The following is a 26751-nucleotide window of genomic DNA, read 5'->3' on the forward strand; positions in this document are numbered from 1 at the left end:
TTTACCACTGTCTACTAGTTTACAATTCCCTTAGCCTCCTCTAGAAAGGAAGTTTAAAAAAAAAAAAAAAGTCACACCGCCACCCACCACACAACAGCAAGAGAAGCTACCAGTTGAGAATTTATACATGCTGTATTCCTTATCACTCTTGGGAACAACCAAGACACAACTCCCTTTGGAATTCTTGTTCACTGACACGAAATAACTATGGTCTCTAAATGTTGCAGACATTACCAAAGTGTTACTTACGGTTTTCCCCCAGGAATCCCTGCTAGATTTTGAGGGATTCCAGGTACTCTCATGTGAGGAAGAGGATCAAACCCAACCTGACAATGAAAAAAATTAATCTCACACTTGCAATCTCTCATTTAACAAGTCCCTTTTCTTCACCCCCAAAGTGTTATTCATTTAAACAAAAAGAAAAATTTAATCACAGTATTAGAGAAGTAACCACAGTATTTCTTTTCTTTTTTTTTTTTTTTTTTTTTTGGGGGGGGGGGTTAAAAACAAGAGGTTTTCCCCACACTTCCAATAAAGTTTTCATATTCAAATAGAAAACCAGTAACATATATCAAGTATCCACATCACATAATAAAGCATAATACAGAGATCCTTTTGCTAACACTAAGCTAGCTCCTCCATTGGAGGCCATGTTGTGTTGGCCTGTGGCCAAATGAGTGTTCTTTAGCTCGTGACAGCTAACGCTTACCCATATGCAGGTACAGCACAGTGCTCAAAAGCAGCTTCAGGCCCCTGCTAGAATCTCCAAATCATACCATACTGCACTGTGTGGGCACATCAACTAACAGATCTCTCACCGAGTTACACCACAGGGTACACACAAGTCCATCTACAGCTTTAACATATTACATAGGCTCTCTTCACATGCTGCAATTCCATTAAACTTATATCCTGAATAAATATGTACATCAAATAATCCAAACAGGGATTCTGGACTAAACACGTTTATTTTTTCTTCTGATACAGTATGCTTAAGTTACATTTCTTATTGCTTTAAGGAGAACATATGCTATTTAGAATTTCCACTTTTTCAAATAAAAGCCGTTTTCCAGTTTGAAAAAGTAGCCTTACCCTACAGCAATGAGGGAGATAACACAAACTTAAATCCAATCTTGCAAATTCACAAGTAGGTAAGTCTGAGCTTGATGGCAGCTTTATGCGTGCACATGTTTGCAGAATCAGGCCCTTAGGTTAGTCCGCTCAATAGTGGCGATGACTACTACGCTCCATTTACTTATTACACCCACAAGAGCAACAAGGACTATTCTTAATACATCTTATCACAGAGCTTCAAGACCTGTACCAACTAACTTCTCACATTGATTTCAATAAAAAACAAAATAAAGGCAGAAGTTGATAAAAAGATTTCTATGTGCTTCAAGATTAATTTAGGAAGCCTGTACAGCACACAAACCTGATTCAGTAAGAGAAAAACAGATGTCCAGAGCACCAATGAAGTGCTTTGTAGCTACCAACACTACCTTTTCATTTAAAGTATATACAAATAGTTTGGCATTTATTAATGATCCAAGGCACTGATGAAGCTTAACAAAAAAGGAGATATACATAAATACACTGAGATCCTTTGTTTTCAAGGTACAAGTTTGTTTCTCCAGGCATGCAGCAAAGTGAAACACAGTGAAGCAGTCAAGCGTCTAGTGTTATAACTTGGAAATTCGACAATATTAAGTGAAGCATGTAGCTCTTCTCAGTAAGCCACAACCCACAAGATTGAGATTGCAAGCAACGTATGGCATACCATAGGAGATCTTCCATAAGCAACCACAGCAGCTGCAGCAGCACTCATCTGGGGGGACATATTGTGCAGACTGGCATAGGCTGCCCCTGGACTGGTTAGCTCTCCATTCATGCCAGCATGAGGTACCATTCCAAATGGAGCAGGGTACGGTCCAGGTACTGCCAAAGGCGCTCGCAAACCTGCAGCTGCAGAAGAATGAAATCAAAGTACTTTTATTTTTATTTCCTTGCACAAAGAGAGGAAAACAGTTCTTTTTTCTACAGTACCTAACCTTCCCCCCCTCTACACACACTGCCAAAAAACATTGCCATATCTCATCACTACCACCTCTTTTCACTCAGTGTAAATAGAACCTACTGAAGTCTGAACTTGCTGATTACTTCTAACAATCTCTATTAGTATTACTTATTTCCATCTTCGTAATATTTCCCTGTCTACATTAATCACTCCTTTGCCAAATTAAGCAGTAAAGCTGACAGACACTGTTTACACAGCTTATGTTGAAGCAACTGCGCTGTACCAGCCTGAACAGCAAGAGTAAAACTTCATCCTGCATTTGTCAAAATTTATACTGCAGCAAATATTAGTAGTCCCAGACAAAGAGCTAGAAAAGAGACTGCATTCAGAACAAGCACCAGAAACTTCCAAGTCTTTCTATATTGCATAAAGTCTCTAGATTATTTGTAAAAGAGATAGAGACAAAAGTAAACAAAAGAACATAAGACAAAGATATTCAAACGCTTGATAATCCAAACATCTGCTTCTCATCAAGCCTTAATATCAAGAATAAAGCAATACACTTACTTAACATTCACATAGACCTACGTATGTAAAAAAAGATTAATGCTGGAACCATAAAAACACAAGAGGTAATGCATTACCAGCTTGATTAACGAGAGGGTCCATTGTTGGAGGCCTGCCAAGGCCTGGACGAAGTCCTGGAGTTGCACTAGTGCCCAAGGTTGGCACATCGCTTCGAGGAGTTGGTGTGCTGGATTTCAGAACAGGTGTGCTGGCTTTTTCACGCTGGTATCATTAAATAACTTAAATCAGTATTATTTTTAATCTAGGCCATATTATACAATTTATCACAACAGCAGCTGGGATGCTGGGCACCCACTACCTACTCCCTCAGCCGATTTTCATAAACGGACGCAATGTCGATAGCATTAACTTGCAAAAGAGAAACGCTGACCTCTATTATTGCCAAAATTAAAATAAGTACAGAGATGTAGAGTTATTTTTCCTTTCTTCCATTGGCATGAAGAAAAGGCATGAGCTAATTTTTCTTCAGGACAATACAGTATGCAACATCAAGTTGAAACATCATTTTGAAATCATTATCATCTCAAATATTATTGACACAACAGATTTAACTACAAAAATAGAAAAGTACCATAGATGCTGATATCAAAAAAATTGCAATACTTTAAGGGCTACAGAGATTCTGATCAAATTATTAATGATACTGCAGAAAGAAAATTTTCAAAGAGTAACAGCTTATTTAGAAGAACGTAAAAGTAGCCTGGATAACTTCTTAGTGGCTATGTGCAGATCTATGGAGGAATTAAAGCACAAGTTATTGCTCAAAAAAGAAAGCAATGCTTAAATCTTGGGAGTTATATAATAAATTTGAAACTTATTTGACATAAATGCAAGAAACATAACTTCTGCTTCATGCTGATTTCTTATTACTGAGGCTGAACAGTACTGTAAAGATCGGGAAGAACAGTAGTTATTTCAGCTTCAAATGTTTAAAGTAATTTGCTTTCCGCCAAAAATTGTTGCAGGACAAGGAAGAAGTAGACCTTACATGCAAAAATAACATTTCTTTGGACTACAGACTGCTTATAACACCCACCAAACTCATTTCTTTGGATTTCAAGGAAGTGGAACTTCCTGAAGAGGCTGTAGATGCTGGACTGCTAGAGGCATCCTTCTTCAGCAGGCGGCTTTTATCTATACCATTTTCATGTGGTGAATGAGCAGGACTTGCCCGTGGGGAAGATGGATCCTAAACAACAGGAAAGGAACAACAGTACAGAAGCGTGTTATGGATTGGTACACAAACACCGCTAAGGAGTTGGGAAGGAGGGGATCCTAGAAGGATCCAAGCATTAAGTTCAAATGAAGAGACATTTTGTTGTCTCTATGCAAAAAGGCTTAAAACCTTTCATTAGTTTAGTGTAGACATAAATAAGTTCATTTAGTAAGCAATCTGGATTTATTTTAGATTGTATGTAACCGTAAACTTCTTCCAAGCATAGAGCTTGCTAAGTAAACATAAGTACAATTTAAGGAAAGCGTGCATGACAAGCAATAAGAGCAAGACAGACCAAGAGTAATAGTAATGTTTACACTGTTTCCATATGTCCTCCACATACTGCTAGTGGACAAACATTTCAATAATCATCTTTCTTAGGCAATACACGCTTTCCTCATCTCTACCTCCAGAGGAAGTGACAGAGACACATGCTTTACATGCCATGATATCTATTTACTACTTCTTTCTACATACCAACTGCAATTGCATCACTACTTACATCTTCAGAAAAATCTAAAATCATCTCTCAGGTGATTATCTTTTTCTCTTCCAGAGGCACTCTCTGCTTTTACTTTATCCCAAAATATCCTGCCCAGCAAGCTACAAAGCCATCACAGCTCTGCAGGTTCTCTATGCTCTTTCTACTCACAAGAGGAGCAGCAGGGAGGGAGCAAGTCCTCACAAGAGGGCAGTAAGTCTACTGATTGATTATTGAGCAGTATCATTATAACCAGGGCTTCCGAGATCATTAAAAATCTCTAGTTGGATACTCATTTTTCCTACCTGGCTGACATCATTTGGGCACTTGGAGCTGCAAGAGACACTTCCTCTCTGTCAGCTTCTGTACCTGTGCTTTTTAAAGAGCATAAGAATCTGTTCTGGCATACTCAGGCTTCCTAAATCTTTTGGCTGTATGAGATAAAAGATTAAGGGGAAGGCCAGTTCCTTCGCCTTGATGCCACTGCCAAACAGTCCCTTCACCTTGATGCCACTGCCAAACTTCTATTCAGGGGAGTGAAGTTGCTACAATTTGGGAAAATTTTGCAAACAGAATTTGGGACAGTTTAGCTGACTTCATTCATTGCATTTGTGGCAAAAGCTGTCTTTAAAATTACAAATATTTTAACTTCCTACTTTAAAGCCACCAAAAGTGTTATTAATACTACTGTTAATAACTACAAGGTCAAATATTGTCTTTCCTTTTCATTTGAAGAGAGTAGTTTAAAAACCTCAGTCCTCCACCTGCATCTCACCACAACTCTCCCCACTATAGAACAGCTGTGAAATGTCAGAACATAACTGCTGAGAGAACAGACATGGATAAAGCAGTAGCAGGAAAAGCAGAGAGGGCAACCAGATAAAGCAAGGAGGAAGATATAACAACTGTGGTATTAACAAGAAAGGAGAAGTTGTGAATATTTTAATATATCCACATAGAGTGTTTTTTTTCAATCTAACTAAATGCACTTTAATGTTTGGGCAAATGTTAAGACTACAAAAATGAAAAGAGTTACCTCATTGGATACATCTACAACCAAGTTATCGTCACTCTTGTCCCCATCACTGTCCTATTAAAAATAAAGTGTTCATTTCAATTCATACATTAAGAGCCTAGAGAGAAAGACTAAGAAAAAACAAAATATTTGAGCAGAGGCCTAAACAAAAAGCAAAGAGCCTTTCTTTACTTATTAGCGATAGGGCAAACAAGATGAAAACAGGAACACAACACCTTTCTAGTACTTTAACAATAAAACCTAAATGAGGTAGGACTAGTTTAATGCTAGTCTCGCCAGTCAGAAAACCCTCCTGATTACTATCATAAACAGTGTTGCCATTACTATTTAAAAAAAAAAAAAAATTAACTCTATTCATCTGCTATTTAGTCTTATGAGGCTTATTGTTTAACGTGTGTACCTAAAAAAAAATCCCAACACATCTCAAAATTCCATTATTTTGACATTTGGTTTATGAATCAACTCCCCCAAAATGATAGGACAATTTTTTTCCTTCTCCAGAAAGGAAAGTTTTGAAAATAGAAATTTCTGGGGAAGAAAAAAGTCCAGAAATGTCAAGACATCAACATTTCTGCCTAACAAAACCAAAACACTTTGACGTTCTCGAATTGAAATGTTTTATTGTGGCTTGTCATGCTGAATTTTGACTCAGTTTCACTTTAATCTCTGTTCACCTGGGCTGTCCTAGTGCCTCATGGAAGCTGTTACTCAAGTGCCTTCTGCTCCCTATCTCCAAAACAGGCTAGGATTCCCTGTTGGACACATCCACATGATAAACTGTGGTCCAGTGATTTCTACCATGCACCATGGTGGTTCAACCAGAGGTGAGACTTGACAGAAAAATCAGGAGAATGACAAAACTTAAACTTTCCCATGGGAAAGTTAGACATTTCCAAGAACTGTATTTTTAGTTTAAAAAGTTCCTAGGAAAACAAATCAGACATGCAAGAGACTGCTCAAATTGTCCCCCATGTCTTGAATTAAATCAACAATGCTTTCAAAGTATCTGGGCTATCACACTTAACTCTGGCAGCCAGAAAGGAAAACACCAGTTCCTTCCTTTAACTCCAGGACATCAGTGTTAAAAGAGCAGGTGGTTTCACCCCTTCCCTTTTGCTTTAAAAAATACTGCAAGCATAGGAAGGCCTGAAGAGTGCCACTGGAGACAGAACAGTGGCTCTATTTGTCACTATGGGAAGCTGTCCATCCAAAGGGTGCAACAGGAGAAGGAACAGGAAAGCTCCAGTCCCAGGTATTTGCCACCAATTGAAGAGTATGAAGCACACAGAAGGCAAGAATAGGTGCATGTGGGAGACCTGCCTCAGCACAGTTGGGGGGGGGGGGGGAAAACATTCGTGCACCTCTTATAGTTTTTATTTATATCAGAAGACTCTCTTATAGCTAAACAAACTTACAGGTTGTGACTTGGATAGTTTCAACATCAAAATTTGAGTCAGAAGTCAAAAAGGAAAACTGTGAATTAAATGCCTTATTTCCAAAGCAACAATTCCTACTACTCATTTATCTCCCTTTTAATAAAAGTGGCTCCTCCTTGTCCCTACAAGGGCCACTTCTAAAAAGCTGATAATCAGCAACTCTGTATTTGTAGTTTGAAGTCAGGTTTCCTCTTTTAAAGGTTCCTTGCTCCAAATAAGAATAATCTGAAACTTTCATATAGCTTTGTTTCGCTCAATTCTTTATTTTGTTGGTGTCTACCTGTAAAATCCATCTCAAGAAAACAACACAAGACTGCACATGTAAAATGTTGGTAAACAAAAAGCAAAAAAAAGCCACCACACACAACACCACCACCACTTCTACAATGCAATATCCTTTCCATTCCTTTCCAGTAGGAATGGAAAGGAGAAAAAAAAAAAGCAAGCAAGATTTAAGTTTTTAAATGTAGCTTAAGCATGCTTAAACTTTAAATATTTAAAGATTTAAAATACCCCTAGAATATCAAGTCCTCAAAGCTGAGGGAGTAGCATGGGTTAAGTTTGCCAGACCCTTTCGTAATCAAAACTAGGTTATTAGAAAGCAGTGGAAATAGGACTCGCAAAGCTGCAACAGTAATACAGCACCACAATGTGTGGAAAGGGGAAAGTAACCCAATCTGCTGTCAATGGCTCCACTGCTCAAATGTTACTGACAGCAGACCTTCCTGCCCAGGGATATCCTGGGTCCAAGCAGAAGAGAAATTCTACTGCCAGATACTGATGAAATATAGTAGCACCTAATTTTCTCTTTGGTTTAAGTAACCAGCAAGTAATTAGTGATTCAAGTCATTTAAAGCAGACATTTCTACCACACTATGTCAAAGGATAACATAATTTGTTAGATTTAAGTTCTACTTTTCAGTACTCTTTCAATTCAGATCAGCCCTATTCTAAGGCCTGTTCAAGTATCCTCCTGTTATTTGACTGAGGATTTAGACTTGCCTCTGAGGTTCACATGGGCCACTGTTCTATTGAAGTGCCTTTTTGAAACTGAGAAATAAGCAACACCAGTCAAAATGCAGAACACAAACTGAACCTTTTATGCTTTAGTTTGCTTTCTACTGAAACTGCCATATCAACAAAAAGCAAACTTCAGGAAATTGGTACAGCCCTCAAAACACATGCAATTTGTGATGGTCATTATTACTCAACATGGTAATAGTTAATCTCAGAAATTTACTAACACCCCCTGCCTTCCCTCTCTCCCAAACTAAAATAAAAAAACTCCCATCTCCAACAAACCTGCAGCACAGTAGCAGGTTTTACAGCAACCCAGAAAGGTTCTTTTGCTGAAACTCAGAAATGGATCCTAGAACACTTACAAATCAAAAACAGGTACTCCTGTCTCCTCCTTCCCTGTTGAGGGGTATAACTTGGCAAGAGCCAAAACTATTGAGTCACTGCTCTTTCCACAACATGAATAATGGTCTCTCTAGCACATATATTCATGTACTACATCAGCCATATGAAACCTATTGCCTTGTTCTTCACAGCTCTTTTACCCCTCATACAAACACAGTATCTGCAAACAAATTAATCATTTCTTTGACATGAATTTGCTTACATAGTGGCTGGAATCCTTATCATCCACCTTTCTCTTTTTGATGTCATTGGCATATTCAGGCCCATTCCTGCGTTTATCTGTGCTTCGCAGGCTGTCCGGGACCAACAGAGCATTAGTCTGTAAAGACAAAAACAAGGTCAATTAAAAAATTCCTTTCAAGATTCCTTTGTATACACATAAAAATTCAAATTGGATGTGATAGATGCTTTAAAAATGTGATACCTACATAGTCTTTCATTCCATTTAATTCAACTCAAAGTCTTCAAGGCAAACATGTATAGCTTCATGCATTCTAAAGAGGAAGCTTAGCTTTTCATTGCTCAACTTACCAAAAGTTTATTTCACTTATCAGTCACCATCTATTTAACTACTTAATTCAACTGAATTTATTGTTTAGGAGAAGCAGACTTGCTGTTTATTCATGAGCAGGTAAGAATTTTTTTTTTTTTTTGTATTACAGATGCCATATAATCAAAGACACTTAAATACAATCTGATTGCTTGCTTACTTGTAGATCATCATAAATAAATGAGGCTTTGGTATGTCTACACCTGCAGGAATTGAGATAAAAGGCATGTTGCCATATAACTCTTAGATAACAAGTAAATACTAAATAAGGTTATCCAGTACTCATTTGTTAGCTGTGGTAAACTCAATTAGATGCCTTCAACAAATTTACTGCAAACAAAGATCAAGTATCTTTACTGCCAACATAATTTCACACTAGTGATGAATGTTAAGGCTAAAATGTTGTTTAATCAGGCTTGGTCTGAAAAACCGAGGCCAAGAGACACACAGAAGACAAGAGCAAAGACTAACCTTTTCCTCAAACTACATGGGCTACTTTCATTCAGATATGCTAAGTACAAACTGTTGACCCAAAGATATTTTAGATATTTTTCAGTCACATGATAATTTGACATGCCTGCATTCCCATCTCCATTCCAGCTAAAGCATTAAAACATGTTACAATGAGTTCTTTTAAGTGCAGGATTAGCATATGCAAGAGGGCATTTTGTTCAGTGATGTGTTAATGCTGTGAACAGTACTAAATTGGGGGGGGGGGGGGGAAATATATATATCCTTTCACAAAGACCTGGTAAGCCTAGTTTCTAAAAGCCAAGTACATGCTTACATAAATAAGTATATACTCATATAAATACCAAATAAATACATATTTACATGTACACATGTTGATATTAGGCTTTCTTCTTGTGAGATATACATATATGCTATAGCGTACATACATGTAAGCCACAAAGGAAATATTTGTGCCTAAGAGTCAGAGAAATATTTACTCTTAATATACAATGAACATATACTAATAGCCAGTGAACTATGCACTGAATGGCTCCCCCTTTAAAATCTGAAAAAAATCACCACGGTAGTTTTGAAGCACATGAGTGTTCAGTCTCAAGGAGATGGAAAACAGAACAGGGTACGTAAGGCAATCTGAATCCTCTTTTTCCTACTTCAGAAGCTGCACTTTAAAGCCAACTCTAAGCTCTTTTATTCATGAGGGGTTAATATAAAGCATATAGGAGGATCTAATGAAATTAAAGTATAAAGCAGTTCAAAATAATGTCTTTACCACGATGTTTTGTAGCTAAAAGGTGGCCTTGTTGGATCACTGAACTAATTGCCTCAATGAATACAGTCTGAATTTAACCCCTCATCTCCTCCCAAACAGGGGATTCACTGTTTTGGAAATACTTAAACCTATCTTTAACAAAAAAATTGAATCCATCATGTCTATAGCAGAACAGTTAAAAAAGCATGCTGTCAATTCAAACTTGACCACAGATACGAATAACGCAAATGACTTGTCATAAAACAGAAATCTTTTAAGAGAAACTTCCCTTTACAAAAAAAAAAAAAAAAAAAAACACACACACACACCACACAGACTATTTCACTGCTGAAAAGATTAGAATTAAGTCAAATGTAGTAAAGTGAATAAACAAGTTTCTCTCTGAATTGCTGAAATTAAGTGGCAATAATGGAATGGTTGCAAGGGGGCAGCAGCAGCTGGGAAGAATTTAGCAACCCTGCTATTTGAAGTTATTACACAAAAGGTGTAGGGAGCAGCTTGCAAACTTTGGCATAAAGTACACATAATTAACAAGAGCTGAGGTTTTGTTTTTTTTTTTTTTTTTTAAATGTTATGTTCTTTTCATGCAAATACTTGGATAAGAGTAAACATGTGTCTATGTAGATAATGCTGACAACATTCTGTACAATTTGTCTTCTAGAATTGCAATACTGAGAAAAATATCTTAACACTCAGAACTCAGACCTGATTTATGTAAAACACAACTAGCAGGTGAACATTCACACACAATCAGATCCTGCAATACTCATTACATCTAAAATCAGCTACAGTTAAAAAGCAAGAATACGAAACAGCCTTTGAGATGAATGCCTTTCTTCTGAGGACCAACTGACAAGCATCATCCAAGACTTACAGCATCTGGAACATGTTGTATAATTTCTGTAGATCCTACAATCTTCCAAATGCCAAATAAGGATTATTTGGTCTGATTTTTCTCTCAAAAGCTTGAGGACTAACCTATCATATAAATATAACAACAACGGAAACTCCTGACAAGCCAACTCTGCAACATCTCCCCCTATGGACATATTTACACTGGAATAACACTGCTTTTCTCTAACTTATCAAATTAAGGCACTCTTCTTTGGAATCACAGTATCCATGCTAGAAGCTATTATAGAACAACTTACTTCACAATAGCCATATTGACAATTGCAAATAACCATTCTGTTACCTGGGCAAAATGGATCATTAAACTCAATAACTAGATACTGGTTTTGTTTAAGGACTAAAAGGAAGTTTTAAAAACTGTGACCAAAATCTGATAAAGTATAATTTTTGATTATAAAAAAAACTTGTTTCTGTAAACTACTATTGTAATTGAAGTCATCAATTGTATAAGATTTCATTCAACAATATGAAGCTATGCATTCGTGTAAGTAGTGCTTCTAGTATATCCAGTACTTTCAGATGGGATTGACATCTCTGATGTTAACCAATTTGTCTGAAAGGTGCAAAAAAATTATACATATATACATATAGTCGATTTCCTCAAGAGAAACTGCATGACACCAATTTTTGTTTTGTCTTACTTTCAAGAGACTAGACTCATAATTGAGGATAATCCTTGCTTTTATACTAAGAACCTAATTTATTAGGTATTACCAATGTAACATCTGCAGACCGCATAGATCAAAACAATTAAAATTCATTTTAAATAAATGTTTTCTTTTTCCTCCAATGATTCAAAACTTATTTATTCACATGAATCCCCATCTTCAAATAAGTCTTGAAAGAAGAAAAAAGCTTAACGTAGCATTACTTCCTGTCAGTGTTGCCAGACTGCATAAAGGCTATATAACAGGCAACTTGGGATCTCAAAGCGACTTTGCTGACAACACAATTCAAACACTGAAACCACCAGCAGCAAATATGAAAGGAAAACTTAGTCATGGATGCACAGAGAGAAGGCAGGTTCTCTAACAGGAATATAACACACATTATTCAAAAGCACTTCTTTGGCTGCCACGCTGATTCCCCTGAGGGACTATTTCCAAACCACAAGTATGCATGTCAGAAGTACAGGCTAGGAGCCCGCAATACCTCATTTAGCCCCAGTTTAGTACAGTACAGATAACTCACTAGCACATACAGCACTAAATTAACTTTATACTGATCATTACAGCAATTAAATTAACAGAATTTACATCACATCTGTGCTTGTGATTCAACTACATCCGGTCCCAATTAAGACTTCTCTAGTGCTGGGTTCCCCCTTATCCCTCCCTCCCCTCTTCCCCCAAACACATACTTGGGCTTGCTCTGTGCTTGGTCATTCACTGACTCGCAGTACATGTAAACCAACTGCGACCACTGGCCATTACAGCCAGTTATGACAGCTGACTCAACTTGTACTTGTCCATATTGCCAAGTAGAGCTGTTTCGGTCATTTAATTACCACATCGGAGCTGAGCTGCTACACCACGCATCAGTGCTATCTACAGATATCCATATGTACCCAGAAACAAATATAATCCTTTGTTGAGTAGGCAAAACAGGATCAGGTCTACCATGTACAACCAAAATAGCAGATACCAGAAGTCCCGCTGCACACTGTCAGGACTCACAATGATATAAAGAGTACAAGTTGGAGGAGGGACTAGATACCCTCCCAGCAAAGCATAAAAAGATTGTACTCAATGAAAAAGTTATTCGACTCCAGAATCAATAACCTTCCTCTGCTGAATATGCTTCTTACAAAACAAAACCCCACACATGACAGCAAACCAGAAGTTCACCTATAAAGTGAATTGTTTTTGTTTTAAATGACTGGTTATGCAAAAACTACCAACTGCTCCCCCTTTTTTATCCCTCTACTGTAAGAGATTTTTAGACTAGTATATTATGAACATGAAAATCTAGAAGCTTAAATGGATTTGAGTCACCTTCCTTCTTGATCCAATATTCCAAAAATATTAACAGAGAATAAATAAGGCTTCTTTTGAATTCAGTATTTTCCAGCTAATGTTTGTCAAAATGGAGGTCAGAAATTATCCATAAATACTTAAGCTGGACCACCCCAATCCTTTGTTTTGTAACCTTTGTCACCAGCCATCAACTCATGCTGCTTTGCATCAGTTACAAGCTAAACTGCAACACAGCATCCCACAGCTCTTCTGCATGTTTAACTCCTGCTGAAGCCAATTCATTGCTTGCATCCAAGGACTATAAAATTTGACTTATTTTCAAGTTGTAAAAAATAAACAAAAAAATCCATCCAGTAAAAAAAAAAAAAAAAAAAGAATGAGTAATTTAAGAAAGCAAGTTTCTCAGTTAAAAAGTTGTACCGTGGGAAAAACAAACACTACTTTCTCAACAAAGAACACAAAGCATACATGTGTTACATTTGAAAATTACTCTAAGCTTTCACGTAACTTGTTTTGCAACTTCCCCCCACCCATTTAAGAGTTGAAATGCACAACTTACAAAAACAGCTTGCACATAATATGAACAAAAAATTGGATTCAGTTGTGCATGCCCCCTGTCCCCAAGATTAGAGGAAAAGAATGGGATGGAGACCTAAAGACACAGAATATTTTTCTCCTGTAAAGAAAAGAGCATCTGCTTAAAAAACAATAGCAGCATTTACACAGAACAACCCAGGCAGAAATAAACTTCTTTCAACTCTTATGAGCATTTCCTAAGCCTTAAAAAAAACAAGCTAAATGTTTTTCACGAGGACAAGAGGACAAAGACAAACAGCAACCTTAATGTGAATCCCAAGCACACAAAAAGGTTAGAATTCACTGTCTACAAATTATTACTGGTACAATAGAGCACTTGACAATATTTGCATTTCTATGCTGTCCAAACAGGTTATTAAAACAGTGGGAGGACAAGTGATAAATGAATACCTGAGATGAGTCTGACAGATGTTGCCATTATGCTCTCCAGAGAAAAACGTGGACAAAGCTGACCTGCATGGATGTCTAAAACATTATTAAAGTTCACTTGCAAAACTTGCTTGCTTTGATGGACTTTATTGCCTGTAGCCAAATTGTGTCACAATAGTAGGAATGGCTGCATTCCCACAATAACACGGCTCAGTTTTGGATGGTTAGAGTTACATCAGCCAAAAACCACCTGCCATTATCCACGCAGTCCTATACTTTCATTTTGACCAAACAATTTTAGCATTTCATGTGTGAAACATACTACTAACTGAAATGCCATACAAGTATTTCATAAATATGCATTTACTGAAATTGGAAGTTCTTCATGAGTAAAGTGATAGGTAAAAACGAAAGGAAGTAGTATAAAAAAGAAAAACAGTTTTTGCCATGTAAATGCAGCAAAAGTATGTAAAATGGACACTGATCACACAAATCAAGATAAATAATGAAATCCCTTACTATATCTTTATATTCTACTTTATATTGTTATGAATATGCGAGTTTCACTGCATTATGGAAGTATTTCAAAACAGACTCTTGACTGCATGTTTACCTAAAGAGACTAAAAAGACCAAAACCAGATCTCATTTTTAAAAGAAGCTAAAACACTTTGAGTTAAAGTTACATTAAAAACAATTTAAAGTCAAACATTAAGCATTAAATAGCACTCTTTCAAGCTTACAGATTTAAAGCTATCAGCTCCTATTGATGATACTGGAAGGTCATGTCAAACATCTTTGAAGGAAATTCTGCACAGTAATATCAGACATCACAGTTACTTTAGATAACTAACAGCATGGGTTTTGGTGTCTTGGATGATCAAAGCACATCTCTGTCAGGATTTTTGGCAGTACCATTACACTTAAGATGAATTTGATTTTGGGGAGTTGCATGTTATCCTGATGATCCAGATGTTGTACAGTAATTTGCAAAATAAGAACTACTGCTCAGTTGGAACAATAATAATTAAACAGTCCTGCTAGTACACTTTGTGTCCTTGTGATCAATTTTGTATTATCCTTAAGATAGCTTTATCTTTAATAACTTTTAATTTAAAAGAGATGAGGGAATTAGAAGAGTTCAGAGATGGAATCACTTCCAACTGATCATTTTGGCCACTAATTTGAGTTTTACTTCATTGTTCAAATTACATGCGTGCTTCTTTCACTAAAGATACCATTACTATTAAAATCAAAATTCTAACGCACCAATTTATTTAAACAAGCGGGTAGCCTCTTGTTTAAGTTCATCTGTATTCAGCAATTACAATTCAATTTAACTATAAAATATTATTCTGCATTGGACCAAAAAGGAGTTATAGCCACAGTAGCATAGTAACCTGAACTCAGTTCTGGATCATACATCCCTATGGCAAAGTTCTTTTATGAACTAAAGTCCCAGATTGTTTAAAGGATCCTTTGTGGTAACCCAGCATAAAATGCCGGTTATATCACACCTACTACATATAGTACCCAAGCAAGCATAAGTCACACGTATAGGGACAGAAGTAACTGCAGTGACAATTTGATGTATTTTAGTTAAATACAATTGAACGTATACAGTAAGCTAAGCAAGTGATATTGCAAACGTCCACAACACAAAAGGTGGGTTTAATTTCTGACAGTCCTCCCTTCATAGGCAAGATCTATACTCAGCTATTTTCTTTGGTGGACATCTGAAATTCAGATTCTGAATTTCACAACGTTGTTATTATGAGCACTCAAATACCCTTTATATATTTGCTATTCAAGACAAACTGGGAGGGGAGTAGGGCGAGTGCAGTGTACCTAATTTTTCATCAAATAACTTTTTTGAATTTTGTAGCAAAGTATACACAGTCCTAGTGGGGGAGGAGGGACAGGAAACAACAAAACGACCAACCCAAAAACCAAAACCATCACATGCATACAATGCAAACCTCCTTCCTCAGCTCCTGAGAGAGTTGCTGAGAATCCTGCTCTTGGCCAATGTGACTCAAGGATAAACGTGCTTATAAGTCTCAGAGGCTTCAGAGAAAAAACAGCTTTAAATTATTTCCACAGTTACACTGACATTAATACTGCCACATTAAGCAAGCTGAAATGAACGCTTCTTGCTTTGTAATTTGGAAACAAAGATTGCCTCCAAAGATATGCAAAAAGTTTCCAGTGAAGTAATTCAAGCCTAGTACCAAAACAACCAACATCTACAAGCAACAAAAACAGAAGTTTATAGTACTATAAAGTTATCTATCAATTAATAACAGTTCCTGTCTTTTCTAATAGAGAATAAGAAATAAATGAAAGCTCAAATTCACTTATCAACAAGCAGAATTAGTTTTATTACTTGAAATGAAGTGAAAGTTGCATGTGGCCATCTCTAGCAGGTTAATATGGTACTGTCACTCAAAACAACAGTTTAAACACACACACCCCCCTATAACAAAGTAGTTCTTTGGCTGATTTCTGGATAAGATCGTCTCAGACCAACTCTATTAGTTTCCATCTAAAGGAAAAAGTATTTCTAGGGTAGTTACAACTGAAGCACAAATTAAGAAGCAAAGACATTTGTATGGCTTAAACAGATTCTGTTAGAGAAATTGTTGGGGCCAAAAATCCGTTCACAGTCTTAACACAAATTTTAAATTTTTCACCTGTCCTGCAACTTTAACTTTTGAAAATTCTAAAGGAAACATCTTAACTCCAACTAAGAATGTTATAAACTTTGTGTTGGGTCACAAAGTTTTGTTAGACTTGCAACATTTTTTTAAAAGCAATAAAGTTAAAGCATTCCCAAAACCACTCTGCTCAGAAACAAATCTATCAGATTCATACAAGCCCTCCACCCAAAAGATTTATGTTCTGCATAAACCAAGAGATATCTTACTAGAAAAGACATACTTATTATCATGAAACTATGACTAAAAGGAAAACAAAACAAGATGACAAACAGTGCAAACACTGCTTATTACATAACGTAGAAGTGGAAACGTTAGCAGGTATTGGTACTTACTGTGCCTGGCTCTCTGTCTGCTCCCGTAGTAACCAAGAAACGCACAGACATGCCCGTTCAGACACAGAGGCAAGAATAGAAATAAAAGGGGGGGGGGGGGGAAAAAATTAGAACACAAGCCGTGAACAGTTTTAAAATGGCTTTTATTTATATGTCATTGCACATTCCTAATACAGTGATTTCCTGAAAATTACAGTATTTTGTAAACATGTTTTACAGTTTAACCATACACAGACTAGTTTTATTTCATGACAGAATAAATTTTCTTTTCAAAAATTAGTCAAGTGCAATTTTGCCCAATATTTGGGTACTAGAATTTAAACCTATGAAACTAAATTAACAGATGCAGTTATCCAAACCTTTTGTTTGAACACATTCACTTTAAAAATTTAACTTTTTTGTTTCCCTTACCTTCCCATCCACCCATTTAACAACATTACTTTCTTTGAAAAAAATTATCCAGTTATACAGTTTAACAGTTTTCCACAACATGGTGCAGATCACTGGTGTTACACTAAGCATTTACCAGGATGTCAGCGCTCTGCAAATTACAGAGCAGGAGACACCTAGCAATCCTCCATTTCAAATACTGAAAATTTCCAAGCTGAATTTTGCTTCAGTGGTATAAACGTAGACATTTAAGTTTGCCAACAGTTTGTTCTCATTCTATATAACTTGATTTCTTTATAGATGCACACAATTTGCAGCAACGCACAAATTTGACAATATCCTAATCAGGCCTGCCATGCCTCTCACCTCTGTGGTGTTCTGCATCGTGATGCTTCTTGTCATCTTTTATTGCCAAGTGAGACTGCCCACCCAAAGCACTAGAAAGGGCAAGAAGGCCAGCACTGCTTCCAAACGGAGGGATTCCAGGAGGCTGAAGTCCTGATGGATGTGGTGTTAGAGGCACTGGAGGTCCATGGCCATGGGAAAGATGTTGAGCTTGCAATTGCTGCTGCTGTTCCCAGTAGTATCATCCCCAGAAGAACAATGCATAGCACATAGTTTGGGAAGGAAAAGGGAGAAGTTTGGTTAGTTATTGAGAATCAACATCTTTAATTTTTTTTTTTTTTTAAATCTAGCTCCTTTCCTCTTTGTCCCATCACATTATATATCCTGCACTATATTATGCTATAGAAACGCTGTCTGTGGAAGACTGTTCATGTCCCACAAACCAGAAAAAGACTAGCTTGATACTTGTTCTGCAGCCTGAAAAAAGGTTTTACTGCAGTACATTGTTTCAGGCAGCCACACCCCGTCAACTTTATCAGTGACGAACAACAGCAGAACTCCTAAGAGGGTCTGGACACCTTTCCCTTTTTGTTCAAGTGACTATCACTATTCTAGAAAACAAACAGGTTTGATAAGACTGATAATTATTAGCAAGATTGATATTTTCACTCCACACACACCCCCATTTGGGAACAGCAGGTTACTTCTATTTTGAACATTAAAGAACATCTAAAAGACACTGCTCCATTTTGTATTTAATCAGTGTACTTAAATGTAGATTTTATTCTAGCTAAGCTTTTTTCCAAAGCTGTTCATGAACTGGGTTTAAGAACTAGTTTTGGGCTTACTATACAGATATTCCAGATAGTGTCAATGAGCTCATGGAACTACCCACAAGGAATATGGCATTAATGAATTAAAACATCTGTTTCAAAGACAGCTTGCAAGATCAATTCCATCATGAATGGACATACAACACAGTAACCAAACTGACAAACTAACTTTTAACAATTTTAGAAACAGGTTCCTTATAATGGAATGACTTTCCCAAAGTATAAATGTTGGTATTTTCTAATTAAAGCTGTTATGGTTTTATTAACATTTTCCAAGTTCAACTCTCCACCTAATTTGTCCAATATGCTCAACACAGATGTCTTGGACTCTTTAGAAGATTATGCTCCAAAACGATCTTTAGCTTGGACATAGGTCTCCTTTAAGTTGCTACAGGAAAACAGGTTTTCTGCCTCTTGCCACTGTCTTGTACCTGTGCCACTAGGCACGTGAACACAAGACAGAACATGCCTCTTTCCCTTGGCCATGCTCTACCATCCATCTGCTGAAGATAGGCACCACAGAAAAGATCAAAGCAAAGATTGAGACAAGCAAAAGGCTAAACAGGATGATCTCAACTAGACACCAGAAGAAAAGGAAGGAAACTAAGACTCTGAGCAAAGCCCAGCGAGGAAGCGTCCAAGGCAGAGATCAACTTTAAAAAGCTTCCCTTCAACAGTTAAGAAAACAAAACTGCATCAGATCTTAGGTTGACATATCTAGAGTTATCTGTACATGAAAGGATTAACTACAAGAGCCACATCCAGGTAGATGCACATATTTACCTCACTAACAGCTATTTTCAAAGATACCCTCTAATGTAACCTTCCACATTTCCTTAGTAACATGGTACTAGACTTCTGTTCTGAGACTTGCCAGGCGAGAGGGAAGAAACTTGAAAGAAACACAGCAAAACAACCCAGTCTGATCTAGCGAAGGCCAGTACACTGTAAGAGCAGGCAAAGTTAACCCTGGACTACTGAGAGCTACTGAAGTCACACCAATACCTAGACTAAAGCTCACAATATTTCACAAATTATTCCAAAATACTCAACTCAAAATGATCCAAAATATTTTATCATCTTCTATAGATCCAAAGTGTCTTTAAAACAACTCAGCTATGATACCAGCATAATACCTAATGATATTTTATTACTTAAATAACTACTGCACCTCTACACTTTCATTTCTTGTACACCCATCCCAAAACATGCCTTGAGCCGTTTATGAATTCCTGTAGGTACAAGTGACTGACACTGAACAATTCTGGACTGCATTTGCTAAGCTTTCGTTTCTCCACTGCCCCCAACTGCAAAACAGACATCATTTATTTATTTTTCATACAAGATGGCAAATCTTAATTTACCACAGACTCTCAAGGCAATTTTACACGGGGATGAGTTTACCAAAGCTTTAGTTTCTCACAAGTTTTAGCAATTCCTTTTCACGCGCAGCATAAAAAGCATCACTAGTCTTCAATGAAAGACGTAACATGTTCTCATCACTATTCTTGCCAACTCTTAACAGAAGCTTAAATATCTTTGAAAAGCAATGCAAGAGAAGCTTTTTTTTTTTTAAATATCTGTTTTTACACAAACACAAAGGCTAACATTTTGAAGTATTAAAAATTAACTTTAAAAAAAAAATAGTTAAAGCAGTAGGCCAGCTTCTACAAAATCAAGACCAGATCAAGCAGCTATTGTCAGTGAAATTTCATTTTAAATACCTTGCTGCTTCTTTAGAAAGATCAGTAAGAGCATCAAGAAGTCTGACAGGACTGCTGGTTTTTTTGATCCAGCCTCTAAAGAATAAAGAGAAGGTCTCTCCTCCTCACAGACTTTATCAAGACTTCAGTAGTTTCCAGTATGTTTCCTCAAATCAAGTGACAGCTTGATTTCTTAGCCAGTTCTTCTAGAGAGGTGGCACCTCTCCTCTTTGACCACTTCGGTGGTTAAAGTCACTCAGGTCAGTCAACCGCACTCTAGCCATCAGACAACATGCATCAGCAGTACTGCACTGTGATCATAGCCTTGGTCTTACTTGTCCCCATCCGCACTATCACACTGGGTTACCTAGTTGTGGTGTGCAACTGGCCAAGAACAAAAAGTGATTTCTCTCCTCCAAATCAGTATCTTGGAGGGAAATCTACTTTTTTCTCCACAAGGCGATCAGGTTAGCTTTGTTTGCAGTACAGGCATGGCAAGGTCAAAACAGGGAAACAAAAATAAACTGTTTCCATTCTTGCCCCTATCACTCCAGGAAGCCTGTGCACATTCCTTTTTTCATGTCTCTCTTGTCTGGTTTAACTAGCAAACACGTTAGCCAACATGATTTCAAGAAGTGTAGTCTTTACAAATCAAACTGTTATAGACGTTACCTATGGTTACCTTGGCTCTGCTTTGTAGCCTACACATAGTCAATATATTTCAAAGGTCCCAGAAGAGAGGAACATCAATTGAACTCCAACAGGTTCTGAAGTGGAAAGCATATAACAAGAAGGGCCACATCCTGTTTCTTTGATAAGACTGAATATGAATACTGGGGAGCAAAGCCCACAGTGCTCAGTTTAAGATACAGAACAGAATATGAAAGCCAAAAGAGAAAATGCATTGCTCTACATAAGAAACACCTTAGAATCTTAGCAAAATGGTTACTGAAAATAACAGGGAAAAGCAATCCTCAAAGATGCTTAAATATTTAACTACATTAAACTGACTTAAGACTGAAAACCTGATCACAGTTTATTTCAATAGAAGTATGTTGTAGTTTAATGTTTATTATCTGAGGCTTGCTGCTCTTTAAGACTTATGCATATTGATTTGTTGCTTATATGCTACCTACTCATAATAGGTTGCAAGTTCTCCCTAACACATAAAGGCAATCCTTCCCAGGAGTTGGTCTTCTCTTTTCATTTATGCAATTAGAATTGTTACAAGTATATTACTCTTCCTCATTCTAGAAAGAGAATGTAATATGCGCTGCACACAAAGGGAGAAACTAAAGACCGAGGAGATGGATAACAGCAGCACTCACCAGATGTATTTAGTAACTAGACATTTGCCATATTAGATCCTAGAAACAATTATGGTATGCATACAATCACTTTTCTGTCACTTCAAAGACACTAAAATGCCTGCTCTGTCACCTTTTAAGAGCTCAGCAGCAGTGAGATATAAAAATGAAGAAGTTGGCAGCAGTATCATGGTCCACTAGGCATGTTCATTAGCACTTAATTAAAAACTAGACACCTGCCATAAGAAATGTGCTCAGAAAAGGATGAGTAACAGGTCTGTCTTGCTACCAATTATCATAATTACTTGCAGAACAAGGGCTGTGTCTGGTGTCGGGGGGGGGGGGAGTGGGAAGGTGGAAAAGAGTGCAATGATGCATATATAAGCAACTGCACTGAGATAATGAACCATAGCATTGATTTTAAAAGCATCTCTAATCCATCCACCATTTTGTTACAAAAATATAAGTTTTCATATTTGCAAAAGGGCAAATTCAGCTAATTGTCTATAAACAGTTTTTATTGCCTCAATTTTTTCCACCAATATCCCCATAACCAGGCTGCAAAGACAGTATGTGAAAAGCATGCACCTCCTACCAATTTTAGGGGCAGTACAGTTCTTGACTCCAAAGATCTTAGGCAAGTTCTAGCTATAGATATCAAGAGCTCTTTAAAAATGAATTCCAAAATTTGAGTCCTAGTTAATCTCTGCCACAGACTTCCTAAGACAGAGTGAGTAAATCTTTGACATAGGCTGCCTGTCTTTAAGCAGTGACATCTTTTTTGCTCCTTGCATGTTCAGTTTAGAGCATGAGCTCTTACAATTCTCCTTCCTATCACCTTTAAGCAGCTCTGTTGGGGTCACGAATACTTATGGCCTAGTTAAATTCTAGTTTTGAATTCTTAAACAGAGCATTCTTCTGCTCTTAAACAGACTGTGATGTACTATTCAGTATCTGTTCAGTAGCACTGAATTCAAATTTAGATGTGGTTGCACACCAACAGCAGAAAACGTTACATCTGGTCCCAAGCTTACAACAGTTGTCTTCTCCAGTGCTGAAGTGCTACACAAACAGCTGAAGGGAGAAAGTTTTAAAAATCCTTATCAGCACTATCTCCAGTGCTATTACAAACAGATTCCCCCACCTCAGAGGTTTTGAAAAATATCTGGCAAGGACAACAGTCATTTAGAGACTTTAAAAAAGGAAAGAACAATTTTTCTGTATAACAACTGAAGAAACATGACTTCGTTACATGCAAGCAAACAGAAAGACAAAAGAAAAAACACTTATTACTATGTTCAATTCCATTGCTCTTCCCAGGGAGACATCTTCAGGTTTTTCGTTTGCTTGCTTAAGTAGCAGAAGGAAGGAAGAATTAAACATTTATAGCCAATGAATTCCTTACAAATCTTGAGCAACCTTGATACTTCCAAATACCAAAACAGCAGTGCCCAGCATCACCTCTTCAGCTCCAGCTTCATGATGGGGGCAACTACTTGAGTACACACAGCTAGTCAACTAAGCAATGGCCTCTGCCCTCACTGTTTAGAGATTCTTAAAACCAATATTGCGGTTTTAACCTTCCTAAAAGGGGAATAACCCAAGATCATGCTTTTTCCAGATCCAGTCTCCTCCTCCCACTTTTTTTTTTTTTTTTGGGGGGGGGGGGGGGGAGGAGGCGGTGGCAGGGCACACACCCTGTACACACCATACACAGTAGCAACAGTCAAATCTAGCAGGAATAAACTAATTAGACTAAGCTATTAGCTAGTACTCCTATTTAAGTTTTCAGTAGCTACTTTTGAAAAAGAGTGTTTTGGCCACAGATAAGAGCATTTCAGAGGATGACAGGCAACCTCCCTTAAGAATGTACTCATTTTTCCTATTTTTCCTTACATACATGACAACAAACTTGTATCCTCACATATACAGGCATCACTACCACTACTTCATTTTCTGATTTTGCTTCAGCAGGAAAAGCTGTTTCCTCTTCATTTCTAATGGATTTTTTCCCCTCCTTGATACTATCACTATCAGATTCACTAATTGCAAAGCATGTCAGCAGTCCCTGCAAGACACTGCCTTCTGACCTATTTGAACAGGGTTTCTTCAATACCATAGCAGCTATCTGTAAAATTAAGCTCAGAGTTTGTCTCTGTATTGCCTACCAGCTTCTCCTTGTTTAAATTCATTTTAGAAAAATGAAAGTCAACTACTACTTTTATCACTTAATTTTCTACCTAATTCCTTTGAAACATCTGTGCTTATTTTAGTTCATTGGGTTTCCTTACTTCCTCTTCTTTTAAACGCTCAGATTCTATTCTGACAGATAAGGAAGCTATACTATTACCACAGTAAACAAACTTGAAAGTGCCCACTACTGCATCTCTCACTAGTGAGCTGAGAATGGAGTCTTTGTAGCTTTGTACAGTTATTTGAAAACTATCCATTACATGAACAAGCCACCGTGCCTTGGGTGCAGGAAGAAAACATCTCTTCAGAACAAAGAAACAGTGTCTTCAGTAAGCCTCTTCATTTATAAAATGCATAAAATGTCACCTACTAAGGAGATTTAACTCCACAGGACAGTATTGGCAAAAGCTATCCAAAGCCTACAAGTTTCATACATATAAAATTTATGTGCAACAATGGAACAACTATTTAAAGATCTAACCATCTCATGGGAAAAATCCTGTTCCTTTTTCATGCTTTATTACAGACATGCATAGAAATAGTGTCTTTGGATGTTGCCATTTATTTTGCACTCCCACAAGAATTCAACTTCTTACTGTGGAGATGACTGTTGTCAGAAAACAGATATCAAATTCAGAAGGAAGATGAAAGTTATCTTGGTTTTTTGCTATTATTTTCTACTAAGGGAATTTGCTTTAATCTGATATTAACGGAACAATTTCTGAACAGAAGGCTCTTCAAATTGTTTCAGCTCCTGCCTCTACTTGTTCAAACAACTTAAACCACACTAATAATCTCAAATGCACATCTAAAAAAATGTCTTTTTTTGTTAAAGGGGGAAGGGGTTGTTTGAACTGCTTCAAACTAATTGAAAAACTGATAATATACTAGGACAAAAGGCAGCTTGCTCCCTCCTACACAAAGAGCTCTGTTCTCACAGATTAGCTTCATTTGTAAGATAAGTGAAATAAGGCCAATACAGAGCAGCAAAACAGATGCTAACAACTAAGCCTCACTCTATCACTTTAGTCTATGAAGATTAGGACAGAAGACTCTCAGTATGTTCCAACTACTCCAAAAGGTCATGAAGCATATGGTTCTATATTAGAGTCATTTCCTTTCCCCCTCCCCCTTCTCCTCTCTTTAACCCCTTTTCTACTTCATGCAATTCCTTCCTCACTGATTTTTCCCCTCTCCTTTTCAGACTTCATTTTCAGCTCTCCTGAAAATTACAAAAAATTACAACACAGAAGGAGGACATGAGGTTTTAACTGGGGACCAATAAACCACTGGGGTACACGGATCGCTTCCAACAAACCTGTAGAAGGTAACAGAGCGCAGTTGTCAATAGGGTCAAAGTTAAATTGTAATCTGCAACTTGCTAGCAAAAACCTTAAATTCAGTTTTCCCATAACAACAACTGGAAGACTTTTTTTGGAGAGCTCTTTAAAATCTTTACGCAAGATGTATGAATACCAAATATATTCTTTAGCATGAATTTTCTGATGTTATGTATTTCTTGAGTAATTCATACATTATTTACAAGGAAAATTAAATCTTTCATCATGAGAAAGACTTGGGTTATCAATTCACATAGTCAATACCGGCCTACCTACAAATACACACATACAGTACTCTTGTGTGGAGTCAAGATTCAATTTTAAGATTTTAATACTATAGTTAGCTTAACACCTATAGAACTGACAAGTCAGTCAGTGCTCCCCAAAATAATGCAATAAGCAAATGTACAAAGATTCTCAAAGGGTAGCTTATTAACCATTGCTTAATTCCTAGAGCACCATTACAGACTACAGACCACTGTGGGGGGGGGTTTACTTCTCTTTAGAGGAGCTGCTCAGCATAGAGCTAATTTTTGCTGTGCCTTTCTGTCCAACTTTAAACAGCGAGGTTTCACAGAATCACAGAATGGTTGAGGTTGGAAGGGACCTCTGGAGATCATCTAGTCCAACCCCCCTGCTCAAGCAGGGTCCTCTAGAGCTCATTGCAAAGGATCACGTCCAGACGGGTTTTGAATATCTCCAGGGAAGTAGACTCCACTACCTCTCTGGGCAACCTGTGCCAGTGCTCTGTCACCCTCACAGGAAAGAAGTTTTTTCTCAGGTTCAGATGGACCTTCCTGTGTTTCAGTTTGTGCCTGGTGCCTCTTGTCCTGTCCCTGGGCACCACGGAGAAGAGCCTGGCCTCATCCTCTTGACACTCCCCCTTCAGATACTTATACACGTTTATGAGATCGCCTCTCAGTCTTCTCTTCTCCAGGCTGAAGAAGCCCAGCTCTCTCAGCCTTTCTTCATAGGAGAGGTGCTCCAGTCCCCTCATCATCTTTGTAGCCCTCCGCTGGACTCTCTCCAGTAGTGCCATGTCTCTCTTGTACTGGGGAGCCCAGCACTGGACACAGGACTCCAGGAGGGGCCTCCCCAGGGCTGAGTAGAGGGGCAGGATCACCTCCCTCGACCTGCTGGCAACACTCTGCCTAATGCAGCCCAGGATACCCTTGGCCTTCTTGGCCCCAAGGGCACATTGCTGGCTCATGGTCAACTTGTTGTCCACCAGCACTCCCAGGTCCTTCTCGGCAGAGCTGCTCTCCAGCAGGTCAACCCCCAGCCTGTACTGGTGCATGGGGTTATTCCTCCCCAGGTGCAGGACCCTGCACTTGCCTTGGTTGAACTGCAGGAGGTTCCTCTCTGCCCAACTCTCCAGCCTGTCCAGGTCCCTCTGAATGGCAGCACAGCCCTCTGGTGTGTCAGCCACTCCCCCCAGTTTAGTATCATCAGCAAACTTGCTGAGGGGGCACTCTGTCCCTTCATCCAGGTCATCAATGAATACATTGAACAAGACTGGACCCAGGACTGACCCCTGGGGGACACCACTAGCTACAGGCCTCCAACTTGACTCCGCACCACTGACCACAACCCTCTGAGCTCGGCCATCCAGCCAGGTCTCAATCCACCTCACTGTCCACTCATCTAGCCCACACTTCCTGAGCTTGCCTAGGAGGATGTGATGGGAGACAGTGTCAAAAGCCTTGCTGAAGTCCAGGGAGACAACATCCACTGCTCTGCCCTCAT

The 26751-nt window shown here is 38.0% G+C and overlaps 1 protein-coding gene across 8 annotated transcripts in view; it reads right to left on the reverse strand.

Moving 5' to 3' along the window:
* Window positions 1–26751, reverse strand: part of LOC104152781 (transducin-like enhancer protein 1) — an 85045-nt gene that overhangs the window by 19306 nt on the left and 38988 nt on the right. For 6 of the 8 annotated variants that reach the window (XM_068926254.1, XM_068926253.1, XM_068926251.1 and 3 more), the window contains 8 exons: window positions 17651–17855; window positions 16895–16911; window positions 8399–8515; window positions 5339–5392; window positions 3642–3794; window positions 2662–2806; window positions 1781–1965; window positions 250–326 (listed from right to left, as the gene is read on the reverse strand). In XM_068926254.1, coding sequence (XP_068782355.1) covers window positions 250–326; window positions 1781–1965; window positions 2662–2806; window positions 3642–3794; window positions 5339–5392; window positions 8399–8515; window positions 16895–16911; window positions 17651–17855 — 953 coding nt within the window. The remainder of the gene's footprint in view (window positions 1–249; window positions 327–1780; window positions 1966–2661; window positions 2807–3641; window positions 3795–5338; window positions 5393–8398; window positions 8516–16894; window positions 16912–17650; window positions 17856–26751) is intronic. The other 2 variants (XM_068926255.1, XM_068926252.1) reach the window with 1 other exon arrangement.

The sequence above is a fragment of the Struthio camelus genome, chromosome W (assembly GCF_040807025.1).
Source record: "Struthio camelus isolate bStrCam1 chromosome W, bStrCam1.hap1, whole genome shotgun sequence".
Lineage (NCBI taxonomy): Eukaryota > Metazoa > Chordata > Aves > Struthioniformes > Struthionidae > Struthio > Struthio camelus.